The sequence below is a fragment of the Podarcis muralis genome, chromosome 10 (assembly GCF_964188315.1).
Source record: "Podarcis muralis chromosome 10, rPodMur119.hap1.1, whole genome shotgun sequence".
NCBI lineage: Eukaryota > Metazoa > Chordata > Lepidosauria > Squamata > Lacertidae > Podarcis > Podarcis muralis.
In genome coordinates, this window is record NC_135664.1 from 57,344,862 (window position 1) to 57,370,420 (window position 25,559).

General features: G+C 41.7%; 1 protein-coding gene across 12 annotated transcripts in view; it reads left to right on the forward strand.

Moving 5' to 3' along the window:
- Positions 1 to 6,809: 6,809 nt before the first annotated feature.
- The window catches only part of CAPRIN2 (caprin family member 2), a 28,004-nt gene continuing 9,254 nt past the window's right edge, over positions 6,810 to 25,559 (forward strand). For 2 of the 12 annotated variants that reach the window (XM_028745850.2, XM_028745851.2), the window contains exons 1-17: positions 6,813 to 6,966; positions 8,517 to 8,782; positions 10,439 to 10,501; positions 11,531 to 11,587; positions 12,806 to 12,892; positions 13,356 to 13,594; positions 15,411 to 15,493; positions 16,525 to 16,713; positions 17,179 to 17,222; positions 17,931 to 18,593; positions 19,520 to 19,615; positions 20,917 to 21,045; positions 21,302 to 21,377; positions 22,553 to 22,605; positions 23,263 to 23,358; positions 24,762 to 24,875; positions 25,378 to 25,527. In XM_028745850.2, coding sequence (XP_028601683.2) covers positions 8,531 to 8,782; positions 10,439 to 10,501; positions 11,531 to 11,587; positions 12,806 to 12,892; positions 13,356 to 13,594; positions 15,411 to 15,493; positions 16,525 to 16,713; positions 17,179 to 17,222; positions 17,931 to 18,593; positions 19,520 to 19,615; positions 20,917 to 21,045; positions 21,302 to 21,377; positions 22,553 to 22,605; positions 23,263 to 23,358; positions 24,762 to 24,875; positions 25,378 to 25,527 — 2,391 coding nt within the window. In that variant the 5' untranslated portion in view covers positions 6,813 to 6,966; positions 8,517 to 8,530. Of the gene's footprint in view, positions 6,967 to 7,017; positions 7,716 to 8,516; positions 8,783 to 10,438; positions 10,502 to 11,530; positions 11,588 to 12,805; positions 12,893 to 13,355; positions 13,595 to 15,410; positions 15,494 to 16,524; positions 16,714 to 17,178; positions 17,223 to 17,930; positions 18,594 to 19,519; positions 19,616 to 20,916; positions 21,046 to 21,301; positions 21,378 to 22,552; positions 22,606 to 23,262; positions 23,359 to 24,761; positions 24,876 to 25,377; positions 25,528 to 25,559 lie in introns of those variants that run through there. The other 10 variants (XM_028745849.2, XM_028745846.2, XM_028745847.2 and 7 more) reach the window with 10 other exon arrangements.

The following is a 25,559-nucleotide window of genomic DNA, read 5'->3' on the forward strand; positions in this document are numbered from 1 at the left end:
CAGAAGCAGCTTTGTCATGCTGGCCACATGACCCGGAAAAACTGCGGACAAACGTCGGCTCCCTCAGCCAGTAAAGCAGGATGAGCGCTGCAACCCCAGAGTCATCCACGAATGGACTTAACTGTCAGGGGTCCTTTACCTTTTATTAGGGCTTGATTCTGCTCTTAGAGAACCACTTTGGTAATTTGGATCAGTTTTGAAATAGTTACAGAAATCGCATTGCACTGTGCAGTTGCTAACTCCCTTCCTCCCTGTTCCCCAGCTTGGACTGCTTGCTTGCTTGTTTATAACAGTCATAACCTGCCTTTTGACAAATGACCTCAATAAGGGCTATAAAAGAAAATCCATTTAAAAAGTATAATAAACCCATTGAACTCTACAATAGATGAAACAATAAATGAGCAATAACAGCAGCTTAACTCAGTAAAAGACCACAAGAACTGGGCAGATTTCTCTGCCACCTATAAAGTAGCAATGAAGGTACGAGGCAAACATGCCAACAGATGAAATTAATAGCGCTGGAGCACCACCCACAGAAAAGGTCCTACTTTTGATAGCCTTCAAACTTCCACAATTGCAACTGGATGAGTAAGAAATCAATCCTTTAGTATAGCAGCATCTACACTTGGGAACACCCCGTTGACATCTGGCAGGTGCCTTCACTGTACTCTTCGGCACCTGCTTAAAATATTTTTGTTCAGGCAAGCCTATCCAAATATGTAGACGCTGATATGACCTAATCCTTTTTACTGTTCATTTTCATTATTTTTAACAGTTTTAAAGTGTTTTTATTACCGTACTGGCCTGAATATAAGCTGCACTCTCCCCCCCCCCCAATTCCGACCGTGAAAAGTTAAAGTGCGGCTTAAATTCGCAACCTTACAAAAATTGGCTTACTCTCCCCCAGATGGTTTGCTAGGAGGCTGTTGACCGGTGTTGGGGGGTCATGGGGTGCTAAGCACTAGCAATGGCCGCACCCCCCTGTTCATTGCAGAAGCATTGGGGAGGCTGGCGCGTGGCACACTTGGGGGTCCAGCACCAGCGCCTGCTTGTGGAGCGGGGCGCCGAGCACCATCCAGCCCCCTATCCCCTGTTGAGGGTGGTAGTGCTGGGAGGCGGGCATGCAGCATGCTCGGAAAAAAGTGTCGGGCTGGGGAGCGGGGTGCTAAGCGCTGCCAACGCCCCCCAACCCACTGGTTGGTTTGAGCGTCAGGGCGATTAGGGCGCCAGAAAAGCATCAGCGCAGGCCAACCACTGACTCTTTTCTTTTTCTCTCCAATTTTAAGGGAGCGGGTTATATTCAGGTATTGTCTTTTTTCTATTTCCCCCCTTAAAGGTGCGGCTTATTTGTGGGTGTAGCTTATATTTGCGCCAATACAGTATTTAGGGGGGAAGGTTGAGGAACCACTAGTATACAATATTCATTAAAAACAGCAATGAAAAACTTAAAATGATAGCCATGAAATTCTCAAAATATAGATAAGATCAAGCTTTAAAAGCAAATACTGTATAGAAATGGGTATTTGAGTAGGTACCGTATTTTTCGCTCTATAAGACGCACCAGACCACAAGAAGCACCTAGTTTTTGGAGGAGGAAAACAAGAAAAAAAATATTCTGAATCTCAGAAGACAGATCAGCAAGAGGGATTGCTGCGCATTGTGAAAGCAGCAATCCCGCTTGCTGTTCTGGCTTCTGGGATAGCTGCGCAGCCTGCATTCGCTCCATAAGACGCACACACATTTCCCCTTACTTTTTAGGAGGGAAAAAGTGAGTCTTATAGAGCAAAAAATACAGTATTTCTAAGTAAGCACCCAAAGCTGTGCAATGAGGGCACCTGTGTAACATCAATAGACAGGGAGTTCCATGGTACAGGTGCTACCACACTAAAAAGTTGATATCTTATAGGTGTGGAACAAACATTAAGTGTCACATTTAAATAAAAGTACGGTAATAAATCCTGCACAAAGCAAATGGTAAATCATTGTTTAGCAAGAGCAGCAGTAGTGTGGGGCAGGGGAGCGGAGGGGTAATAACTTCCTTTCTCTCTTCTTTTATAGGAGTGTCTGAGTTGAACCAGGGCTGCTGAAGTGCTCCAACCATCTCTCAGAGGATCTATCCATTGATGGGTGGCCACCCTACTAGAGCAATATTAAGTGGAATGATTTTTGATACCACTGTATTGAGCTTAATTCTCTTATTGGTGCAAACAGAAATGGCATCTAAAAGATCTTCCCATGTAATGAGATGCCAGTTGAGAACCAAGGGCTTGGCCTCATGCGCCCAGTTGGAGATGCTGGCATGGACATGATTGGCAGCAGGAACTTTTGTAAGGCAAAGATTAGCAAGGGGACACTCATGGTTGCATTTTCTAATTCCTCTTGGAAAGCTCTGCAATGATGTAAGAGCTGTTCTTTGTGCTCCTGACAATACGGGCCTCTGTCACTTTTGTTCCAAGTAAGTGGCTGCTGGACAGTTTTGCGAACACAGCAGCATTCCATTTTGGCAGGCCTCCATTATAGAGCAAAATAGGAAATGGCCACAAAAGCACCTACAAACATTGTGCATGTAGGACAACTTTCTTACTATGTTGGCACATCCACGTCATACCCTCATTCCTGCTGCCAACTCTGCCCTCTGATATTTCATTCATAAAGCAACATGTAGTATTTATTTCTATTTGTATTGGGACTGTAGAACTTAAAACTGGAAATACAATTCTTTGATAAAACCAATGAATGTTAAACGTAAGCCCAGGAAGGGCTGAACTAAATTTAATTTCTGAGTTTATTCTTTGCAATGAAATGCTCAAAGGTGATGTTTGACTTTGTGCTGAAATTGAAAGGAATCCAGTAAAGAGCTTTCCCAATGATCTAAGGCAGGGGTGGCCAACTTCCGAGAGACTGCGATGATCTACCCCTTTTTGGGGCATTCAGGTCAAAGTTGTTGAGCTGTTTTTGGTGGTTCAGGTCGTTTTAGGGGTGCAGGGCAAAGATGCTAAGGTTTTTTTTAGGGGAGCCAAAGTTTTTTAGCTTCTTTGGGGGGAGCCACTGATCTACCGGTGATCTACCACAGACGTCACAATCTACCTGTTGGACTTGCCTGATCTAAGGGATAACTGAGGCTAGCTAGCAATAATAGCATAGCTATTGTGTACATAAATAAAATATTAGAGATCTGGAATACTCTGGAAGCTACCGGTAAGTTACTAAAATAGTTTTAGCAGATCCCTGAAATGTAAAGTAGGCAATATCTCTGAAATTTCATGCAGGTCCTTTCATTCCTCTAAAACAGTGGTGGCCAAACTCGGCCCTCCAGATGTTTTTTGAGACTACAACTCCCATCATCCCTAGCTAACAGAACCAGTGGTCAGGGATGATGGGAATTGTAGTCCCAAAACATCTAGAGGGCCAAGTTTGGCTACCACTGCTCTATAACAAATATGAATGACACAGTTCATAAGATCACTGATATGTGATGCAGAACATCACTTCAAAGAAGAATCTTTCAGAGAATCTTCAGCCACCAAATTCAGTTCAAAGCCTTAGTTTAGCAATAGATGTCATAAGCCTCAAACTCTATATTGGCAATTCCATAAAGCTGATATGTATTGGTCACATTACAGTTTCCTAACATTTACCCCAGGAATATATCATTGTAGAATACATTAGAATTCCCCTTCTCAGGTTGTGTAATAGATAAACCTTTTAAAATTTATTTGAACCCTAGAGAACAAAAATATATGGCCTTATTAAGGCTTCAGCTTGCGAGGGTGGTAAAAACCTGCAGTTTTGCTTAAGTCTGATTTACACATGTAGCTGAATGAAGCTATAGAATGCTAAAGTGGCAGTGGACCATTTCAGGCAGCAGGCAAAGCTGATGATCCTATATTGGGGGTTACTAGGCTTTTGGGACCCAGTGTACACATTTTGATTTTTTAGGGAGTGCCATGGGGGGCATGGCACAGTCATGGTTAAGCTTTTCCCATACTATGCTCCTATACTTAAAAAAGTCTTAACCTGTTGAATTTCTGCCAGCCATACAGCTGTTAAAGGTACAAAAACCCTGATTTTCACCAATGCCTGTCCTAATCCAAAACCTAATCTGCATCAGTCTACATGCATACCATTGTACTGTAAGTTAACTATACAGTAAATTCTTACTGAGTGCCTGGTTTTTAGCTCCTACACAGCAATAAACATGGCAAAGCCTCTGGAAGGTTTTCACATTTGTCTTATGGGAGTTGGGGGCAATTCCTTAACATCCACTCATGTTTATTGAGCAGTAGTACTTGCAGAACAAAACTTCCAGGAACTACCTGATATCCAATGAACCCACCACAGGAAAGATGCATTTTGGTTGCTAAGGAAAGATGAAAAGCCAAACCACAGAGATTCCAAGGATTACTATATAACATAAGGCAGAAAGAGGAAAAGTGCTCTAAAGTGGAAAGGACTACAGCCACGCCCAGGGATTCCTGTTGCCTGGTGTTCTAACAACTCATGTATCAATCTCAGCTGGCTTTGCTCATTGGCTAAAAACCCTCACAGGTGAGAGCAGTCAGCCTAGCTCATTTCACAGAAATCACTCAGGAGAGTACTAGTACATTTTGCTTCATAACTTACTTTCTAGGAGAGATATAGGTTTACTTTTTTCTAATGAAACCTTAGAATTTGAGGCCCCTCAAGTGTTTCAAGAGTGTCATAGCACCCATGGGCATTAAGTTGGCTTCCCCCATCCTTTTTATTATTATTACATTTGTATCCCACTTTTTCTTCAAAGAGCTCAAGGTGGCATACACACTTCATCACCTCTCCATTTTATCCTCACAACAACCCTGTGAGGTAGGTTGGCTGAGAGAGAGTGACTGGCTCAAAGTCACCAGTGAGCTTTGCGGATGGGAGACATAATTTAGCAACATCTTGAGAGCACCAGGTTGGCAAAGGCTACTTTAGATAGAAATGTTTTACCTGCCTCAGCAGAGGGTTGGACTAAATGACTTTTGAGGTACTTTATGATTCTGTGATTCTACTTCAAAATGTTGTAAGCCAGCCCAGTTGCACTGAAGTGCTGTTCTGCTCTTACAGCTGAATGGGACCCTGGACTTCTGCCCACAAAGCCCTGCCCTAATGGCACCACTGTGTGCTTCTGCAGTTGCAACAATGGATCCATCACTGTTTTCCAAGGGTAGTCCATTTGTTGGAACAGGGTTACCTGTTTGTTAATGTGTGGCTCTTCATATTTAAATAACACTGACTTCTTACATTACTTTAGACCTGAATATTCAACATAATGGTGATAACTATTCAGAGGTCAAACTGTTCCTAAAAGCTGCCAGTATTAATAGTGACCATCCATACAAATTAGCAATTTGTCTACCGCTTATTAAGGATGGTATGCTTGCATGTCAGCAGAGGGTTCTCTATAATATAAAGCTTTGAAAACAACAGTTATAACTTTATTAATGTATGATACAGAAAATAAATGTACAATCATTTTAATCTGATCAATGTCATTCAAGCTTGCCGCTCTTATCCAAAACAATAAAATCTTTGCTGTTCGTAAAAAGATTTAGGGCACATTCACACAATACATTTAAAGCATTATGATACCACTTTAACCATTCATGGCTTCTCCCAAAGAATTATGGGAGCTGTCAATAAACTATTGCCAAGGCTAATACTACGAAAAGCAGTAGCAGCATTATATCTTACCTACAAAAACATAAATGAAATAAAATTGGGGGGGGGGGACAGGAGGGGGAAGTTCCTACTGAATGTGTTGGAAAAGCCTCAACCTTTAAAACTGTCAACTGTTTTTTTAAAAGAAGTGCAGCATGTTCTAATTCAATTTATTGTGCATGTCTACTCAGAAGCAAGTTCTGTAACCCAACTGGGACTTTGTCCCAGAAATGTGCTACATAGAATAATAGAACTGTAGAGCTGGAAGGCAGAAATCTCAACTAAAACATACATGACAACTGGCCACCCAACCTCAACATCTGTTGTTTTGTGCTGCTACTACTGTTGTTTGTGTTATGCTTTGTTTTTAAAATGCTATTTTACCTGCAGCCCAGCATCTACCTACCTAAGAGCATCTCAGCGGAACTTCCTTCTGAGTAGACAAACATCCTGAGTTTGCATAACACCTCCGCTCCATCTTCCAAATTGCAGACTGGAGTATTTTTCCCCTCCCTTAGGCAGCACCTCCCCAGCAGGTGTGTATCTCTGTTTAGCATTTAGGCTACACAGAGGAGTCCCAATGTGAAACTTCAAAGCTTGCTCACTACTTTGTGGCATTCCTTAGTTAAAGCACCAGTTTTGCCTGCTGCTTTCATCTTTATCTGTGTATTTATGTCTCTGTCTCTGTGTGCATATTTATCTATAGTGTTTGTGTATACATGAATGCGTGTGCTATATAGTGCACGCATTGCAAATATGTCTGATCGACTGGGGGAGGACCAACCAACCCGAACACCAAATCACTTTAATCTGGTTTGGTGTGTTTTTTTTAAAAAGAAATCGTAATAAGCATATGTTTTCAGTGATCTTAGTGCATCTTAAAGTGGTCTGGAGTGTTGCTTGATGCTTTAAAACACCGTATGGGAGGGACTGTATGTGTATCTGAACGTGTAGATCATCCTGGTCAGGACTGGAACCTTTGACCGAGACATACAGACACATCACCTTCCTTGAGGGCGCCCGGACACCTCACAACCTTCTTTTCTCCTCACCAGTTAACGGTCCGGCATGTCACGCGGGGGCGGGGCCGAACGCGCGAGCGGCAGTAGGCCACGCGGTTGCGGCGGCGGCTGATTGGGCGGCTTGTGGCCGGCTGGCGATTGGGAAGCCGGCGTGTGACTTTTTCGCGGAGGCTCCGCCCCCTTATCTCCCCGCTGCCGGGGCGGGTTTATAAGCCGGGAGGCCAGCCGGCTGGCGGGTGGGCTTGAGCGAGTTTAGGCTGCTGAGGTGAGTTGGCGAAGGGCGGGGTCCGGCGGGTGGGAGGCAGCGGTTGCTCGTGCGGCACGGAAACAGATGCCGCCTCCTCCGCGTGTGTGAGGCGGCGGCGGTGTGAGGGAAAGGAAGGCAATACATGGGACAGCGTATCCCGGGGGCTGGTGGCGTTTGTGGCCGGGAACGCTGCGGGGAGAGGAAGGAGCGACAACCTCCGCCGTGAGCGGAGAAGATAACTCGACGTCACTTATTACCCCCACCCTCCTTTTATCCATAGTTGGATGCAGCCCATAATTACAGCCTCCTCTTTTCCCACCCTCCCTTCCCGACAGCGGACAGAATTTCCCGGTGTTTTTCCTCTCGTGGAACAAAACGCCGCACAAAACCCCTCCAGTGGTGCAGGTTGTGGCGCCGCCCTGCCTTGTTCTCTGGACGCCCTTTGGCGGGAGGGAGCTTTGAGGCCTCGGTCCTGCGCGCACTTGCTCGCCTGGGAATAAGCGCACGTGTGAATGTGATATTAACTGCCCTAGTGAGCGTGCGGGCGGGCGGGGGCGGGCTGCGCTGTGGGGCAGCAACATCATGCGCCCCTCCCTGAAAGTAGCGAGACGGGCTTCGAACAGAACGGCGACGTGCCGCCAAATTGTTTCATTCGCTGCTCTGTGTGATGCCCTCGAATCTTCTGACGAAGGACGACTTAAGCAGAGTGCCTCGACATGGCTGGGGGTTTTTTTAACCTGAAGCGCTCGACTGCCCTTGCATTTTCAGTAAGGAATGAGGAAATGTCTTGCTCACCTGCTTCCCAACTGCCAATTTGTTCCTAATGGGTAACCTAGCATCTTTCTCAAATTGTGTTTGATGCAGGTGTGAACTCCACACACACACACACACACACACACACACTCACTGCAACTGACCCACAGGGCTTCCCCTCTGGACGTAATTTTTTTCTGCCTGTACATAGGTGAATTAACCAATTAGAAATACATAATGAAAGTCTTGTGTTCTTCCTGAAAAGATTTTTAGGCACTCCTCTGCTAGCTTCGGTCTCCAGCGTGAGGAATTGCTGATGCCTTATTTGTGACCCTGTTTCTAGTGCAGGTGGGGAGGGCTAAAGCCTCCAGTAGGTTTGTTGGTTTGTTTGCTTGCTTGTTTAGGAAAGTGGCATATAGATTTGATATTCTAGTTGGTACATCCATGCAAAGAGTTTAGGATAGTGATTACTATTAGCTGGCATCTTACTGGAATAGGGAATAAGGGAAAGAAGGGAGAGACTCCCCTTCTTCAGGAATCTTATTGATCCAAATGCTGGTAGGTCTGCAGCTGTTTAAAACAGTCCCCGCCCCCATCTAGAATAGATTGTCGATGAGGATGTTAAAGTGCTCTCAATTGTAAGGTTATCTGAACAGAGAAATAATGGTTTCTGGATGCCTCTCCTGTTCCGTAATGGTACATGTTCCACAAAAGGCACATTCGATGCTCACTGTGTAGATGAGAAACTTAATAGTAACTGGATGCTGAAGTTGCAGCTGTGAGGGAAAAACTAAACAGTACCAGTTTCTTTGCAGCCCTAGCTGTTTCAATGGTGCAGCTTTCACAGTCCCCGCTTTGCCACACTTCGCCTTCATGCCCCTCTGAGGAAGCAGAGGAGAAGAGCATGAAACCCGCCAAGCAGCAGGTGACTCAGGGCCCTCATGGGGACAATCAGCCTCCCTTGAGCCCCCTGCAGGCAGCTTTGAGTTCTGCTGCAACGGCTTCCCAGGCATATGAGACTTACATTGATAATGGACTTATCTGCATGAAACACAAGATCAGGAACATTGAGAAAAAGAAGGTATGTATCTCTCCTAGATTAGAGAAATGGTCCCAAAGGAAACTGCTGTGTTTGTTCGTTCACTCTTTCTTGCCATTGTCTATTGGATTGTAAGCTCTTTGAGGTGAAAGGCCCATATTTGCTTATGAAAGTGTGAAATGCTGCGTAACTAAATTGATTTCACTTAAGATAACTTGCCAGCCTTCAAAATTAGATTAATAAAATATAATGGCTAGAGTTTATGACTAGAGAGAAATAAGAACTTTCTGCTGTGGCATGTAATTTGCATGAGCCGTCAGTATTGAGTTGGTTCAGGTGGCATGAGAAACTATTGTTACTGTGATGAGAACAAGTTTTAGGTTCATGTGTTCCCTGTGTGGCTACAATGGCAAAATCCCACATCTTTTACTTCCACTTTTCAATTACAATTTTGCCAGTGTGGTATTCTGGCTTCCAAACTGGCCCACTAAGTCCTAAAGGTTGGATGCTGCTTTGTGTGTAGTGTAGAGTGCATGCCAAAATTAAACTGTCTACTGAATTTTGATGCAGTCTGTCACTGCTGTCAGTATATAAAGATAGTTACAGGTAGGTAGCCGTGTTTGTCTGCCGTAGTCGAAACAAAATAAAAAAAATTCCTTTCACTAGCACCTGGGCGACCAACTAAGTTTGTTATTGATATAAGCTTTCGTGTGCATGCACACTCTGAAGAATTGCGGATGCACACGAAAGGTCATACCAATAACAAACTTACCTGGTTTCTAAGGTGCTAATGGAAGTATATAAAGAAACCTACATGACTAGTAGTAGTTTCATGCTTAATTGGCCAGTCTTAATCCAGCAGGTGGGACGCGGGTGGCGCTGTGGGTAAAACCTCAGTGCCTAGGACTTGCTGATCGTATGGTCGGCGGTTCGAATTCCCACGGCGGGGTGACCTCCCGTCGTTCGGTCCCAGCTCCTGCCCACCTAGCAGTTCGAAAGCACCCCTAAGTGCAAGTAGATAAATAGGGACCACTTTATAGCGGGAAGGTAAACGGCGTTTCCGTGTGCGGCACTGGTGCTGGCTCACCAGTGCAGCTTTATCACGCTGGCCATGTGACCCGGAAGTGTCTTCGGACGGCGCCGGCTCCCGGCCTCTTGAGTGAGATGAGCGCACAACCCTAGAGTCGGTCACGACTGGCCTGTACGGGCAGGGGTACCTTTACCTTACCTAATCCAGCAGGAAGGTGGCTTTGCCATCCAGCTGCAGTAGTTATCAGAGCTTGAATGTCATAGAAAGGCTGTTATGAACCTAACATTCACCTTATGCAACTGTAACTAGATATATTGTCAGTGGTACTATCTTGACAGTGGTTCCAATATTATAAAATTATCGTGCATTGAAACTCTGTATTGCCATCACCTTTATAGAACTTGACTCTGAGCTGCAGCAACCTTCGCCATTCATATGAATATACAGTGTACCTCTTGCTTAAACTAACTGCCAAAATCTAATGTTAAACGTCTGCCAAAGAGGTCTACTTTATTGTTGTTTTGATGTGCATTTTATTGTATTTAATGCTATAAATGCATGGTAGCATGTGTAGGCATCCATGTTATTCAGACTTTAATCATAGGCCAGACTTGAATAAGTTGGTTATACGTGGTCTAATCCTGTACCTGCTCAATACATGTTTTCAGCTCAAACTAGAAGACTACAGAGATCGTCTGAAAAAGGGGGAACCCCTCAATCAGGATCAGTTGGTAAGCTTTCTGTTCTTGTATCTCAGATTGCTGCAAACATTTGCAGCAATGAATTCAGCAGCTCATGACAGACTTCTGAGATGCTCCTTCATGCCTAGGCAAAATACATTGGCCTAAATCTTAACAAAGAGTTATTGCACATTGATTTCAGTGGTGCCAGTCAAGCTGAGGTCTTGTGTCGTGTCTAGGCCCTATTGAAGCTATGGGAATAGAGCTACAGGACCTACCTTTAAGCAGTCCTCTGGGCCAAACATGGCTGGGAAAGTATGTAGAAAATAGATAGGAAAGCAAACTACTAAAATCTTAAAATTGTTCTCAGCTAAGGTCTGTAAGCTGCTCCAGAATGATCAAACATAATTAACTTTTTTGCTGAGAATAGTAGATCTATCTTCATCCTGACTCATGCTGTTGGCTCCTTTTGACTCAGGCTCTTGGCTCTTTTTACAGTGGTTGGATAGAAAAGGTATTTTAAGTTCCAGTAATAGTAACTGTGATGCTGCATTTTCCCATTCCCATACAGGATTGGTTATGAACTGAGGCAGCAGGAAAGCCATGAACTTTGAATTTTACGTGTTTGAGTATTGTGTGTGAGCATTAACAAAAATATTATAATACTGCACAGAGAAACAATAACTTTTATTCTTTTACGGAGGATGGCTTGGGCTTTACACACAAAATCTCTTCAATAGTTCTCTTTGCCGCCCCCTCCCCTCCCCTCCCCACTGCCATTGCCAGATTATTCTGATACAGCAAGATACAATTTATTGGTTGACAACTAGTAGACTTTTTGGATTAGAATTCTAAGGTATATGAGCATATGTTGTTAAATGTCATGATCTTCATGACACCATAGTGGATGAATGGTTGGGAAATTGATGCTACGAAGGGGCTATTGGTACACCAAGTGTTTAGACTGGTTCCATCATTTTGATGGAGATAGAAGATAGTGCTGCTTATGGCATGTGATATTTGATAATACTGCTTTGGCAGGGGAAGTGCTGTCTAATTGCCATTTACCAAATTGTATAGATGCAGTTTGGGCCACAGCTTGTTAGAGGTCAAATAACTGCCGGATCTGTGGTCAAGGTAAGCACTGAGCATCTTGAGTTGGAGATGTGGCCTTTGTTAACCCATTTTCCATGGTGTAACCCTGAATTATGAATAACTGCTGAAGGGAAGTATAGCTACTTTAACACTCCAGCCATAGTTGTTAAGCAATAAATTTGCGAGCTTTATGATGGTGATTTCTTCCTGGTTTAGTGAGCCGAGTCCTTCACATGTAAACATGATAATTGTTAGCATAGCACTACTCAGTTTGCTCAAGATCACCGATGGGGAACCCCATCCCTGACTATTAGCCATGCTAGCTGGGGTTGATGGGAGTTGCTGCAACATCATCTGGAAGAGCAACTAGTCTTTTATATAAGAAGAGATAGAAGAGTGTATAAGAAGAGAGGCATAACTATTTTTAGTGTTGTATTTTACATTGTTGTGACCTGCCTTGGGGCCTCATGGTGTGAGACGGGATAATAAGGATAATAATAATAATAATAATAATTAATAATAATGTAGCATTCTTTAAATTATAGCTGCTTTTGTAAGTAGTAAAATAATAAAATAATGACAGATTTATAGCAGCCTTCATTGTATGTATCTTCTAAAAAATTCATCATTGGTTTTAACTGTATAACCTGTACATGGCAGAAAACTCCATAATTAAAATTCTGTTTAAGTCACCTTAGGGACGCGGGTGGCGCTGTGGGTAAAAGCCTCAGCGCCTAGGGCTTGCCGATCGAAAGGTTGGCGGTTCGAATCCCTGCGGTGGGGTGCGCTCCCGTCGTTCGGTCCCAGCGCCTGCCAACCTAGCAGTTCGAAAGCACCCCCGGGTGCAAGTAGATAAATAGGGACCGCTTACAAGCGGGAAGGTAAACGGCGTTTCCGTGTGCGGCTCTGGCTCGCCAGAGCAGCGATGTCACGCTGGCCACGTGACCCGGAAGTGTCTCCGGACAGCGCTGGCCCCTGGCCTATAGAGTGAGATGGGTGCACAACCCCAGAGTCTGGCAAGACTGGCCCGTACGGGCAGGGGTACCTTTACCTTTACCTTTAAGTCACCTTATAATTTAGCCATAGTGGCTGTTGCTCACACTGCTCCTCAGGTCTTAGCACCTTATGACTATCAGAAGTTGAGATGTTACTGGAAGCTTTGTGTACATTAAAGGACAGTCTTCTTAAAACATCTGTGCTTCATAATTCTAGGCACTTTATACATGATGAATAATAACAATAATGTGTGGCTGATTACAGGAAGCTGTTGAAAAATATGATGAAGTGATCCATAACTTGGAGTTTGCTAAAGACCTTCAGAAGACATTTTCTGGGCTTAGTCAAGATGTAAGTAGTTTGAATTATTGACTAGAAATGGGTCGGTGTGGCTTAGGATCCACTTTGTGAGGGGAGGCGGGCTTTGTTCAGGTTCTCTTTATCCTTCCCCCATCCCCACTTGTCTGAGAATCTGGAGTTGGGTCTCTACTCTTGTATGTCCGGTGCCTTCTTGCATATCAGCGCCAAAAATGTTGATATGGAGTACTCCTGTTCTACCCCACCCCTGTCATTCCATCCTACCCTGATATGAAACACTACCCAGAAACTTAAGCTTTGAACATTTGTTGTATGATAAGTGGAATGATTGTAGAAGTTGAAAGGTGTTGTTAGAGACTTGAGGAAAAATCTTTAGCACCTTCATTTAGGAAGATGACTTAGGTAAGACTTTGGATTGACTTCTCTGAGCTACAGTCCAGCTGCTTGTGTTCAGGAACTTGTGTAATATGCCTGTTTTGTTTTTATATTAATACAGCTTCTGAAAGCACAGAGGAAAGCACAGAGAAGGGAGAGTATAATGAAGCTTGAAGCAGAGAAGAAGAAACTCTGCACAGTACTGCAGGTCCAGTATGTGTTGCAGAGTTTCACTCAAGAGCACGTGCAGAAAGACTTCAAATGTGGCTTGAATGGCGCAATATTTTTGTCTTCTAAAGAACTAGACTACCTCATTAATTTTGCAAAATTGACCTGCTCAGGAAGAAATGAAGGCGTGAGGTAAGTAAATCTGTCCTTACTTAAATTGCAAAGCGAATCTTTGCTAGCATTTGGACATTTAGCTTTATTAGAAGTGTAGTTTTGAAACATGAGTTTTCCGCATAGGAGGCCCCTTCAGGATAGCTCTTTGGATGAGCTGCCTCCAGCCTCCTTGCTGCTGATGCTTTGTTTCCTCCTTGCTTCAGTCATTTTCTTACTGCAGAGAGAGCGAGGTTAGCAGGTTTTTGTCTGCAAAGTGAGGGGGCACCCACTGTTAAGGGAGCAGTTGTTTGTCGCTTAAGATAGTGGTGGGAATTGGATCTATCAGTGACAGGCAGTTTCTTCTTTTTGCTGCTGTTGCTTCATTGTTCCTTTACATATGATGGGGCAAGAATGGCAGGAGCCAATCAACTCCTGGTAGTGGATCCCTTCTAAGTCACAGCATGTCAACAAGTGCCCAGCCATCCTGCTGCTCAGTGCTTGGCATAGTTTGTTTTACAGAACTTTGTGTTTAGTAATATATATATATTATTCCTTTGGGCAGCCTTTTTAAACCTGGAGTGGTTGTAGTCTACCAGGTGGTGGTAGTCTACAGTTCTCATCAGCCCCAGTCAACATGATTGATGATGAGAGTTGTTGTCTAGCAAGGGCACCAGGTTGGGGAAAGCTGCCTTAGGGTTACAAGGCTGATAAAGCTGGCTTTGTGGCTTTCACATGTTTGTTTATCCCCAAAAAAGACTGGGATAAACATAAAACTCTTCAAGCAAATACTACTCAGGGGACAACTTACAGAATTGTCTGAACAACTAATGGAGCACCATAATATGTATTCTGAGGACTGAACTGAGATGTTGTGGCTTAGTTCTCTGAATGAGGAGACTTCATATGCAACACTAAATGAAATCATATTGCATGTGCAACATAGACTACTGGCTAATCTTGGGGATACCAGTGGTATCAACTTCTAATTTGCAAATTTGGGTTTTTAATTGAGCCTTTTCAGAACTTTGCCATAATGTAGTCAAAGCCATGCTGGGCAAATCCAGGCTGATGTGCTTATTGTTCCCAGAAACCTTAGTGTTGCTGTCCTCAAGAGAGACCCTATTGGCATCTGCTAAGACCTCCTGCTGCTCAAATTGTTGTTCTAAAACTTGAGTGTTTTGGCTTAGTTGAAGAATTGCCTGTTCTCCCCTCCACACACCCCTACATTTTTTTTTCTTTTGAGAATTGTGTACGTGTGTTGTCTCTTTTTGTGGGGGAGGAGGACTCTGAATATCACCAGTTTGTGGCTATTTTGTGCTTGCTAAAATAGTTTTTGAAGAAGTTATCTACAGTAAAATGAAACAGTTCTAAATTAATTCAGTTAGAATTACTTGTTTTCTCAACTTAACAAGTGATTTGGCAGATCTTTAGGCTCAACTTGGAATGGAGCCTTACAAGTCTTATTATTATTAAAACTTATTAGATAGCCTGAAGGGAATACAATTTGCATTTGCAGGCAAAATATACTTGGCTTTCAGGTCTTTTGAAAGAAACTGTGCACTTGTACCTGTTAAACTGGTACAAAGACTTACTAAAAACTGATGTTTTTATCATTAAACTGTTTCAAAATGCCTCATAGGAAGTGGTTTATAACTAAATTGGTGAAATGGAGTTGGCATAACTGGCGAAAGGATGTTTTTAATTACGTCAGTCAATTCTGAGCAAAAAAGCCAGTTGCTGCTTATAGGGTACAAGGTACTCTGCCATCCCTATTATATCAAACAGCCATCTTAAGTAAAAGTTCATTACTTTCTTGATCTAGCACTGACACTTATTTTTCCCCTCTGACATGAAGTGTTGAAGACCAAATGGAGCAATCATCACGCTACTTCTGGGATCTGCTAGAAGGCAGTGAAAAAACAGTAGCTGGGACAACTTGTGAGTAGCCTTTAGATATTTTTGCATCTAACGTCTACCGTCTTCAGGCAAAATACTTCATAGCAAGATTGGGATTAGAACATTTATTGCAGTTCAGAAACATACTTATATTGTTCCTTCCATTGCTCGAAAGAATTATTTTCTAGGCCAGTAACTGCTGTTGCCTGGTTAGGGCAACATAAATGCAGATTGTTTATAACTGTTTAGAGATCCCTAGCAAGGCCTGTAGTTCCCCATTGCACATTTATGGCAATATCCAATATGGCATGAACAAACATGACAGAACCTCCTCTTCCTTTCCTCTCTCTGCACCCACAATCTGCTCCAGAAGACTCCCAACTCTCTAGAACAGACCTTGAGTGTGTGCAAGGAATGCAAAGAGGAAGTACTGCTAGAGGCATTGTGCTCAGTCTGTTATCATGGGTGGCAAGTCATTTTGCTTAATAAGCAAGCCACAATATTATGTAGATGTACTGTACATGGGATTGCATTTATGTGTTAAGTGTTTAATAACAGGTGAGTTCCCACAGCTGCAGGAACCATGTTTTATCTTGGTATATAATTAAGGTAGACCAGCACATTTATGGGTGTGACTACAGGAGATTTGCTGGATAGGGAAATTGGTTTTTTAACCAGTTATAAGTTCAGCTTCCCTGTGTTTAAGGCATATATTCTTCAGAGTATATCTCAGGATAACTTCCCAAGGCTGCATTATTATTTTTTTAATCTTTGAGGATATGACAGTCTTTTACCAATAAGCAAATTAGTTCTTGAAATCAAGGGTGTTCTGTGGATGTTTTCTGTGTTTACAACTGTGATTTTTTTTGGTCTTTTGGTTAACTGAAATGCTTGAATTACATTGCCATTTCAAAGATCCTCTTAAGCATTTACTTTAAAAAATTTCCAAGAATATATTGTGCCAAGAAAAAACGTTTGATCTTTATTTAAGATGAGATGGTGTCATATCCCCAAACTGAAAACTCATGTTGTGATCTTTTAATCTGCTTAACATTCAACTCTCTGTCCTCTAGATAAATACCTGAAGGATTTGTTATCTAAACTGTTAAATTCTGGCTATTTTGAAAAAACTCCTGCTCCTTCCAATATACCAGTAAAAGAGGAATCAAAAGAACTGTCTACAAGACCTGAGTTGTGTGAAGAAATGCAAAGACCTGAAAGAACAAGACAACCCTCAAATTCAGAGCATGTCAGTGAATCAGGTAATATATTTGTAGAAATCTTAAATTCTTAACTGCTGATACAGTACTTCAGATGTATGTCTTAAATTTTCACGTCAATTTATATAGCTTAAATTTTTAGCTAAACAAGTTATGTATATTCTGTTCTTCACCTTATTTAGGCTTTATTGGTGGTTAAAATCAATTGTACCACAATAATAAAACAGTCCTAGCTGTTTGGGATTAATTTTAAACTTTCCTACTAAATGTATTTAGTAAGAAATACAGAAGAAGTTGTGTGACTTCTTACTATAATACTAGACATTAGCAAATTCTCAAAGAGGTGGTTGCTAGACTAGCCTGAAATGTAAGTCATTTTGTTTGGTGTGTCCCCCCCCCCATCCCCTGCATAAGTGAATGTGCTATGGATGCTTAGAGAAGTAAACTGTTTTCTATCATTTGGCTTTGTGAGAACTTGAATCTAAGTTATGCAATCCTTCTTCCTAGCACCTCAAATGGAGCACATTCAGTCTGAGATACAGCCTCAAGAGGTAAGTTATTAAATGATATGCTACAGTAGAAGAAGTTAGTGTTAAATTGCAGAATAGCTTGCTATATCAGTGCAGTGATGCTAGAACTAAAAACTGGAGATAATACAGGAATCTCTTCAGAAAGCTCCACTTGAAGAAATTTGTAACAAGGCTCCAGCAAAGGCAATTGCCAAATGGGAGTCCATAAATCCTTTGACTTTGAGACAGGGTGCAGTGAGGTAGAATTAACAACCAGCTGCCTGTTTAACTTTGAAGGTTTATGGGCATAGTCTCTAGCACAATGTGGATTTTCTGTGCTATCACTGTGGTTTTTGAACCAAGCCATCTACCTTGCTGTGGTCTTAAACAAGGCATATTTCTCTCTTTCAAGAATCCTGAATATAAACTAGCCAGGAAGCTACAGCAGATGTTCTCAATAAGGAAACCATATAATGAGTATTCAGGATGACATTTTGTAAATCTGAAAGCAAGTGTTTTGTCTTTATGTCTGAAGATCTCAACATTTATTTATTAAATTTATATACTGGCCTTCATCATAAGATCTTAGGGAGGTTCACTGTCACACAGATTTACAAACATTTTTGGAAATGTACAATTCAATCCTGTTGGGTGACTCTTGTACAACAACTTTCTGGCATGATTTCATTTTAATTGTGCTAGCAATAAGATAAGTACTGGTAAAATACTAAGTTTCTTTGGTTTGTATAGTTTCTTAATAGGCACTATTTGCCTGAAGCTGACTCCCCTATCAAGAAGCCTGAGGAATCCAAACCTTGGGAAGTGGAACATGTTAAGACAAATGAACCTCCAAAGTCTTGGGAAATGCTTGTTGACATGGAAGAGCAGGAGCAGAAGCAGAAACAAGATTATGTTAAAACTCTGGAATCTGTAAGGCAGCAGGGAAAGAAACTGGAACTTTCAAAGCCTTGGGAAGCTCATCTTAAGGAAGGTGATGATGATCACAAGGAGGAAGTTCTGAAGCCATGGGTAACTCAGGTTAGAGAACAGCAGGCCTCCCCTAAACACTGGATGAGCAAAGCGAAGGAAGAGCAGGAACAAAAGCCACAATGTCCAAAAACATGGGTTGCTCAAATAAGGGTGGAAAAACCGGAACCTGTGAAGCTTTGGAGTGCATGTGTTGGAGAGGAGGAGGAGGAGCAAAAGAAACACGAACCTGCAAAGCAATGGGTAGCACACATCAAGGAAGAGAGGGAACAAAAATCCCAACCCCCAAAGGCTTGGGAAACATCTGAGGGACCACGGCAAGCACTTCAGAAGCCATTACAGAACCCTCCAAAGATATGGGGAGCTGGAAATCTTACCTCAAAGGAACAATCTGGGCCAAAGAAGCCTGATTTGGGACCCAGTGAAGTGAGTTGGTATAAACAATAGTATTGCCTGTACAGCATTTTTATACTAAAATTGCAGTTTGGGGTGGTGATGTATCTAAAAGTTCAAAGTTTGGGCTTTGTCAATGAACAGCTTATTTTTTGCCACAGTAGTCTAACTCTACATGAAACAGGGTTCTCAGCAAATATTTGGACATGGAAATAAACTAAACCTAAAGGGGTGTAAATAGTTTGCTGTTCAGTGAATTTTTGCCAAGTTCATATTTGGAATGGCAGGGGGGAGAGAACTTAGCATTGCTGATCACAAACCTTGAAGATTCTAGATGTTAAAAAATGGGGAGTAATAAATAATAGAGGAATAGAGCAGGGAGGAATATAGACATAGACCTCCAAGTTTTGGATTTCTATAATTAAAAAATGAGGGAAGGATAATGAATCTGGAAGGCTTTTTTTAACCTACATGACAGGGTTGGTAGGATTAAAGGAGAAGGTAAGGGTAGCCAATGGGTCTCAACCCCTTGGTGAGTTAGGGACTTCCCTGCATGCAAAGACAGTCTCTGCAGATTGAACAAACAAGACTAATAGTGGGTCCAACAGTCAAAGTGCTTTCTGCTTGTGCTGTAGAGGAAAGTGAGTGGCAGGTAGGGCTCACCAACCTTATCAATCAGCTGAGATCCTTCTGTAGGACTGATCTCTACTTAAACAATTAATTTGTCAAAACATATTTCTAAATGCTTTTCAATATAGAAATAAGAGCTCAGACTGAAGTTTGATTCTGACATGAAACAAGTGGTTACAGTAAAATGCCATTAGGTAATGGGGCTTTCAAAAGTTAGCTAATCTGATACTTTGTGTAGAACATGGAGTCTGTGGTGTATTTATGTAAAAGTTGTACATTGCTAAGTCATATTATAATAATCTAATACATGGAATTCTTATTTTACATAGGATGAAAAGACAGATGGAGTGAATGAAGGAGGCATTGATGCTACGTCTGTTGGAGAACCTTGTAAACTACCTAGGAGCTTTGAAAACAGCCTTCAGGTTTGCTTTCTTGGTCATACTGATCATAGGAAATGCTTCAAAATGCTTAAACTTAGAATCTTGAGAACAGCTGGAATACTTCCTGTGTGAAGTATCCACTTTGAATCTTCCCAGGGAAAGGAGAATTTGAAACCAAAGAAAAACTGTTTAAGTTGTTACATAGGGCCATGGCTCCGTGGTAGAGCATCTGCTTTGCATGCAGGAGGCCACAGGTTCAATTCCTGGCACCTCCGGGTTGGACTGGGAAAAGACCCTTGTCTGAATTCCTGGTGAGTTGCTGCCAGTCAGTGCAGACAGTACTGAGCTAGACAGACCAGTGGTCTGCCCTCTGTAAGGCAGCTTCCTAAGTTGAGTGTCTCAGGAATCAATTCATAACCTTAGTAGTAGATCAATGTTTAAAATTCCGGAAATTTTTAATTTTAATATCAGGAAGAGGTCTACTTCAGGAAAGGTATGAATGGACCTCCTGTTAAAATAGTAACTTGAAAAGGAGCTCATATTCTGAAAATGCCACTTTCAGGACTTGGTTCTAGGATCCTCCCTTTTATTTGACTTGAAATTGTGTACCTGCAGCACAGCCCCATGTGTTTATTTAGAAGTAGCTCCTACTTGTTTACTGAGGGCTTTCTCCATTGTAACAATGTTTAGAATTTAAGCCTAAAGTAAAATGTAAGATGTACATTGGGAGAATATTATTGATTGGAGGGGTAACCACCATGGTGCTCTCCAGATGTTGTAGACTACAACTTGCATTGCTCTTGACCTCTGGCCCTGTTGGCTGATGGGAGTTGGATTACAACAACTAGAAGGTACCATGTTGGCTACTCGTGTTTTGCAAGTTGACTTCAGTACCAACAAAGCCTTTAGTCCAGGGGTCAGCAAACTTTTTCAGCAGGGGGCCGGTCCACTGTCCCTAAGACCTTGTGGTGGGCTGGACTATATTTTGAAGGGGGAAAATGAACGAATTCCTATGCCCCACAAATAACCCAGAGATGCATTTTAAATAAAAACACACTTTCTACTCGTGTAAAAACACCAGGCAGGCCCCACAAATAACCCAGAGATGCATTTTAAATAAAAGCACACATTCTACACACGTAAAAACACGCTGATTTCCGGACCATCCGTGGGCTGGATTTAGAAGGCGATTAGGCCAGATCCTGCCCCCAGACCTTAGTTTGCCTACCCATGCTTTAACCCATACAGTAGCATACCGGTAAAAGCACTCTGGGAATCTTGCCTACTCTGAATAGTTCAACTAACATTTTCCTCAGCGATTATTATTATTATTATTTTATTAGGCACCTAAACCTGTTCATCAACCAGTTGCAGAGTTTTGCTCTACTAGTCTTCCAAAGGATCCAATATTAAGAAGGGAAAGACTACAAGACCTGATGACTCAAATACAAGGGACCTATAATTTCATGCAAGTAAGTTGTCCTGGATAACATGGAGTTTGGGGGAGTATGATAGGTACCTAACGGATGGTGAGCGCAAGGAAAAAATGAAAAGGAGGGCATCAGTTGGTGTTAAGGTCTCAGATATTTTAATGGCACATGTTTTTAATTGCTGAAGGCAATTTTCAGAGGTTAAAATGCACCACAAAACATGTAAACTTTTATTCATCTCTGAATAGATTCTTGGTTTTTTTAAGAGTGCAAGACTTGTAACTTTTTTGTTTTTAAGGAGTCTTTACTGGATTTTGATAAACCTTCACAACGTGCCATTTGTTCATCACAAGCACCTTCAGTTGATTCCACAGGTAATCATAATTGTGATTAATGGTGAACAAGGAAGATCCTATTTTGTTTCATGTTCTAGGAATCTCTTTATCACTTTCATAAAGCAGAAAAGACTGGCATAGCAACAAATTATTAAATCTATGTGACAAAGATGTTCGATAGGTGAGATTAATACTTCATGGTATATCTTACAAGTATTGTATGCAAACTTTAATTTAAATTCAATTTTTGTTGTTGTTACAACCATTATGGTCACTTCAACCACCACCAGAAATAAATAGACACACTATACGTGCAGAGATTAAAAAAGAGATAAACTTTAATTTAATTCATTATTTTCTTAAAGCCTCTATTTCTATTAAGCAGTAAATTGTGAAACACATTTTCTTAAATTACATTGCATCCAAAATTTTGCTTGATACTGGAGCAGAACTTAATTCTTCCTGTTAGAAATTTCTTCAAAAGTTTTATCTTTGAATTTCACTTTTTAAAACTTTGAAACTTGGGCCATGATCTTGACACAAATAGTCACTAAATGAGAACTAATTCTCTTAAATGTAAAACCTCAAGTGAGATTTTCTGTTGGTCCTACACATACTGGATGGTTAGAGAGTGTATGGGAAATTGTATTGTCTGAGCATCTGACTTTACCACTGCAGATATTTTGAAATAGTATAGTTTCTATTTACAACTTTAATAACCAACAATATTGTATTGTACAAAACTCCAATGACTCATACATCACTATAGAGGGAGTATTTACCTCCCTTCCTCCCAGCAGACTCTTTGGTTGGCCTAGACATGTCTTGGACTGTCCCCTTTCTCAGCCGATGTTTTGTTGTTGTTGATGGCTTGTGATTTGATTTCATTCAGATGTCAACTCTGGACAGTCGCTCCATATTTATTACTTAATATAAAGATGAACATAATTAAACAACCTCTGTACTCCACTCAGTCACAGTTATTATGGTTTTTATTTTATTTTGATTTGTACATCTTGCTGACTTTTTACAACTCCATTTTCAAGTATCAGTAAACATACATATATATTTAAATAAAACCGTATATGTTAGCATTGTCTTAATAGATTATCTAGCATGAGGCATACAATGTTATGGTGGTAGTTCAACTCTGATATTTGAAGAGCAGCTTCATGTGTAGAAAGGGCATAACCAAATGTTCCCATATTTTGTAGCACCTAATGAACAACTTTCAAGCCAAAATGATTTCCCTGAGGAACCGGTTCAGGTAAGAGTGATAAGCCATTTGTCGCAATGCATGTCAAACACGCATTGATTATTTGGAATGTATTTTTGTATCTTGACTGCATAAACTGCCTTGAGCAGGCATCCCCATCTGGAGGCCCTCCAGATGTTTTGGACTACAATTCCCATCATCCCTGGCCACTGGTCCTGTTAGCTAGGGATGATGGGAGTTGTAGGCCAAAACATCTGGAGGGCTGCAGGTTGGGGATGCCTGGCCTTGAGTAACTTTCTAAAAAGATGGGGGTATAAATGTGGCTTGCCATTTTGGCTTAAACAGTTTTTAGGAGGCACAGTGGCTAGGACCTAAAGAACCATGCAACTTGTTCCAAGAGAGTAGTGGGGCTTTTGATGTGTATGCCATGCAACTTGGAGGCATTCCGCAGGAGTGGGAGGCAGGTACTGGACGATCTGCAAGTGAGAGCTCTCCCCCCTCCAACCCAGTGGGGGGGGGTTGCAAGTATAATTACTCTCAAATTATCCTTAATTGGCTGCATGCCCAGGGTCTGCTATTGTGGGAACCGCTGTTCACCATGGCAGCAAAAACTGGAAGTCCTAAGTAATATTTTCAAGAATTTTTTCAAACTATGAAGTCTACTGTACATTACATTATATATTACATTGTATATCGCTCTATTGACAGGTTGCTGCTTCTCCCATAGCCTTGCACGGCTCAATCACCTCCTTAACTTCTGACAATACACTGTCTGGATCAGAAACTGAACTTGCGACACCACAGGTTACTGATTGTTCTTTAGAGTTTGCCCTTGATCCTGATTAACATGTTGCCCTCTAATGAGGGGGTGCCTATTTCTGACCTTCATTCGTTTGGTATTTCTGAGAAATGGGGCAGGCACACATTGGGAGCAGCTTATGCCAGGTGATACTGAATGTGACAGGTTGGTGTGCAGCAAAGGCTGGTGTGCCTTTGAGAAAAGCCCCTACTGGGAGAAGGCATATCAAACGAAGCCAATTCCCCCCCCCCCCCGCTGTTGTACTGTTAAGGAGGAGCAAAGCAGGGTCTTGAGTAGTATGAACCAACATGCCATTAAGGCATAGTTTAAAGTTAACAGCGGTTTTATGTGATGTGTGAACCAGGCTTGGAATTTACCCATATGTATCCCTATAACAGAGTTTTTACATTTACAAGATAACACTTCAGTAAATTGAAATTCTGATAATATAAACTTGAACAGTTTTCAGTAAGGCAAATTATTCAATGAAACTGAGCTGACCACCCTGTCTATCTATCAAAAAATAGGTGGGTTGGCCCTGGGACTCTTTGAAGCATTCTTCCCAAATAAATATATTTGCTTAATTATAATATAGTTAGATATACAGTGGTACCTCGGGTTACATACGCTTCAGGTTACAGACTCCGCTAACCCAGAAATAGTACCTCGGGTTAAGAACTTTGCTTCAGGATGAGAACAGAAATCGTGCGCCGGCGGCAGCAGGAGGCCCCATTAGCTAAAGTGGTGCTTCAGGTTAAGAACAGTTTCAGGTTAAGAATGGACCTCTGGAACGAATTAAGTACTTAACCCGAGGTGCCACTATTGCTTGGAAGTTAAATGATTGTAGTAGCTGAAGATGTAGCTTGATCTTGCAACAGGTACTTTGCCAATTAAGATACAGCTCTACTTGTGTTATACAAGGGAAACTGAAAACCAGAATATGTCAATTTACAGTGCTAAAGCTACTGATAGCTATTGAATAAGGAAGTGACTACTATCATTTTTTGCACACGATATGAATACTTAACAGCTTGCTTATTTTTGAAACAACAGGGAATTCACTTCTAGTGAATTTGCACTAACTTCATTCCTCTTAGGTGATATTTGGTGGGGAAGGAAATTAAGTGAAATACAACAGTTATTTGATGCATGCAGTATTGACTGAGAAGCAAATGTATTTTTGCCAGTTGGTCATTATGGTGGAATGATGTAAGGGTTGCAGCCTTGGATTCATTTCAGAGTTTACCTAACTTCAATATTGATATCTAGGCATGTAGTAAGAGGATATACTTTCTGTAATAACTGAGTCCCAGCATATTCCAAAATACCATGCGTAATCTGGGCACACTTTCTTGCAAGCATTTATTTCCATTTTAAGTAACTAGTAACTATCTGGTTATGTCTCTAGACATCTGTTACAAATTCTCAAGAGTCTGAGAACTTCAGTCCACCTCAGTCCTTTTATCGGATAAGCAAAGAGATTGCTGAAGTATTAAAGCCTAAAAAATCTGAAATTTCTCAGGTGAGTTTGACACATACTGTAAGAATTTGAATGATAAAAAAGTGTGCCGTTATTGCAGGGGTGGTAAATATTGTTCCCTTGATATGTTGGCCCCAGCTGGCATGGCTGGTCAAGGATGATGAGAGTTGTAGTCCAACAGCAACTGGAGGGGGACCATGTTTGCTATCCCTTTGCTATATAATGTTGATCTCTGAAAATGAAAACTAGTAAGTTTTAAAATGCGAGTTCTTTGCCATAAGGATCTCCATCATGTTAAACTTCTGTATGTAAATGTTTGAAGTGGTAACACATCTAGCTCAAACATGTTTGACATAGTCAGCAGAGACTAATGGAAATTCCAAATGCACAGCAAGAGCAAATGAAGTAGAAGCTATTCTGTTCTTTGATATGCCCAACCATTGGCTTGCAGAAACTGCTGGTGTTTTGACAGCATAGGGTTTAACAGTGTAAATGGCTTTCCCATTGGCATGACAATAGAATATTACTATTTTTTTCCTTCAAGGTTCCTATTCCTCTTTCAAGTGAATCAGAGACATCATTGACTCCATCAAGAACTACCATGTCACCAGTACCCCAAGGGAAGGGTTTCCAGTCTCCTTCCCCAAGTAGTAGTGTTAGCATGAAAGCACCTCCCTTTCAGGCTGTGCAGATTGTAAGTACATTGGCTGTCTAGGTGAATGCAAT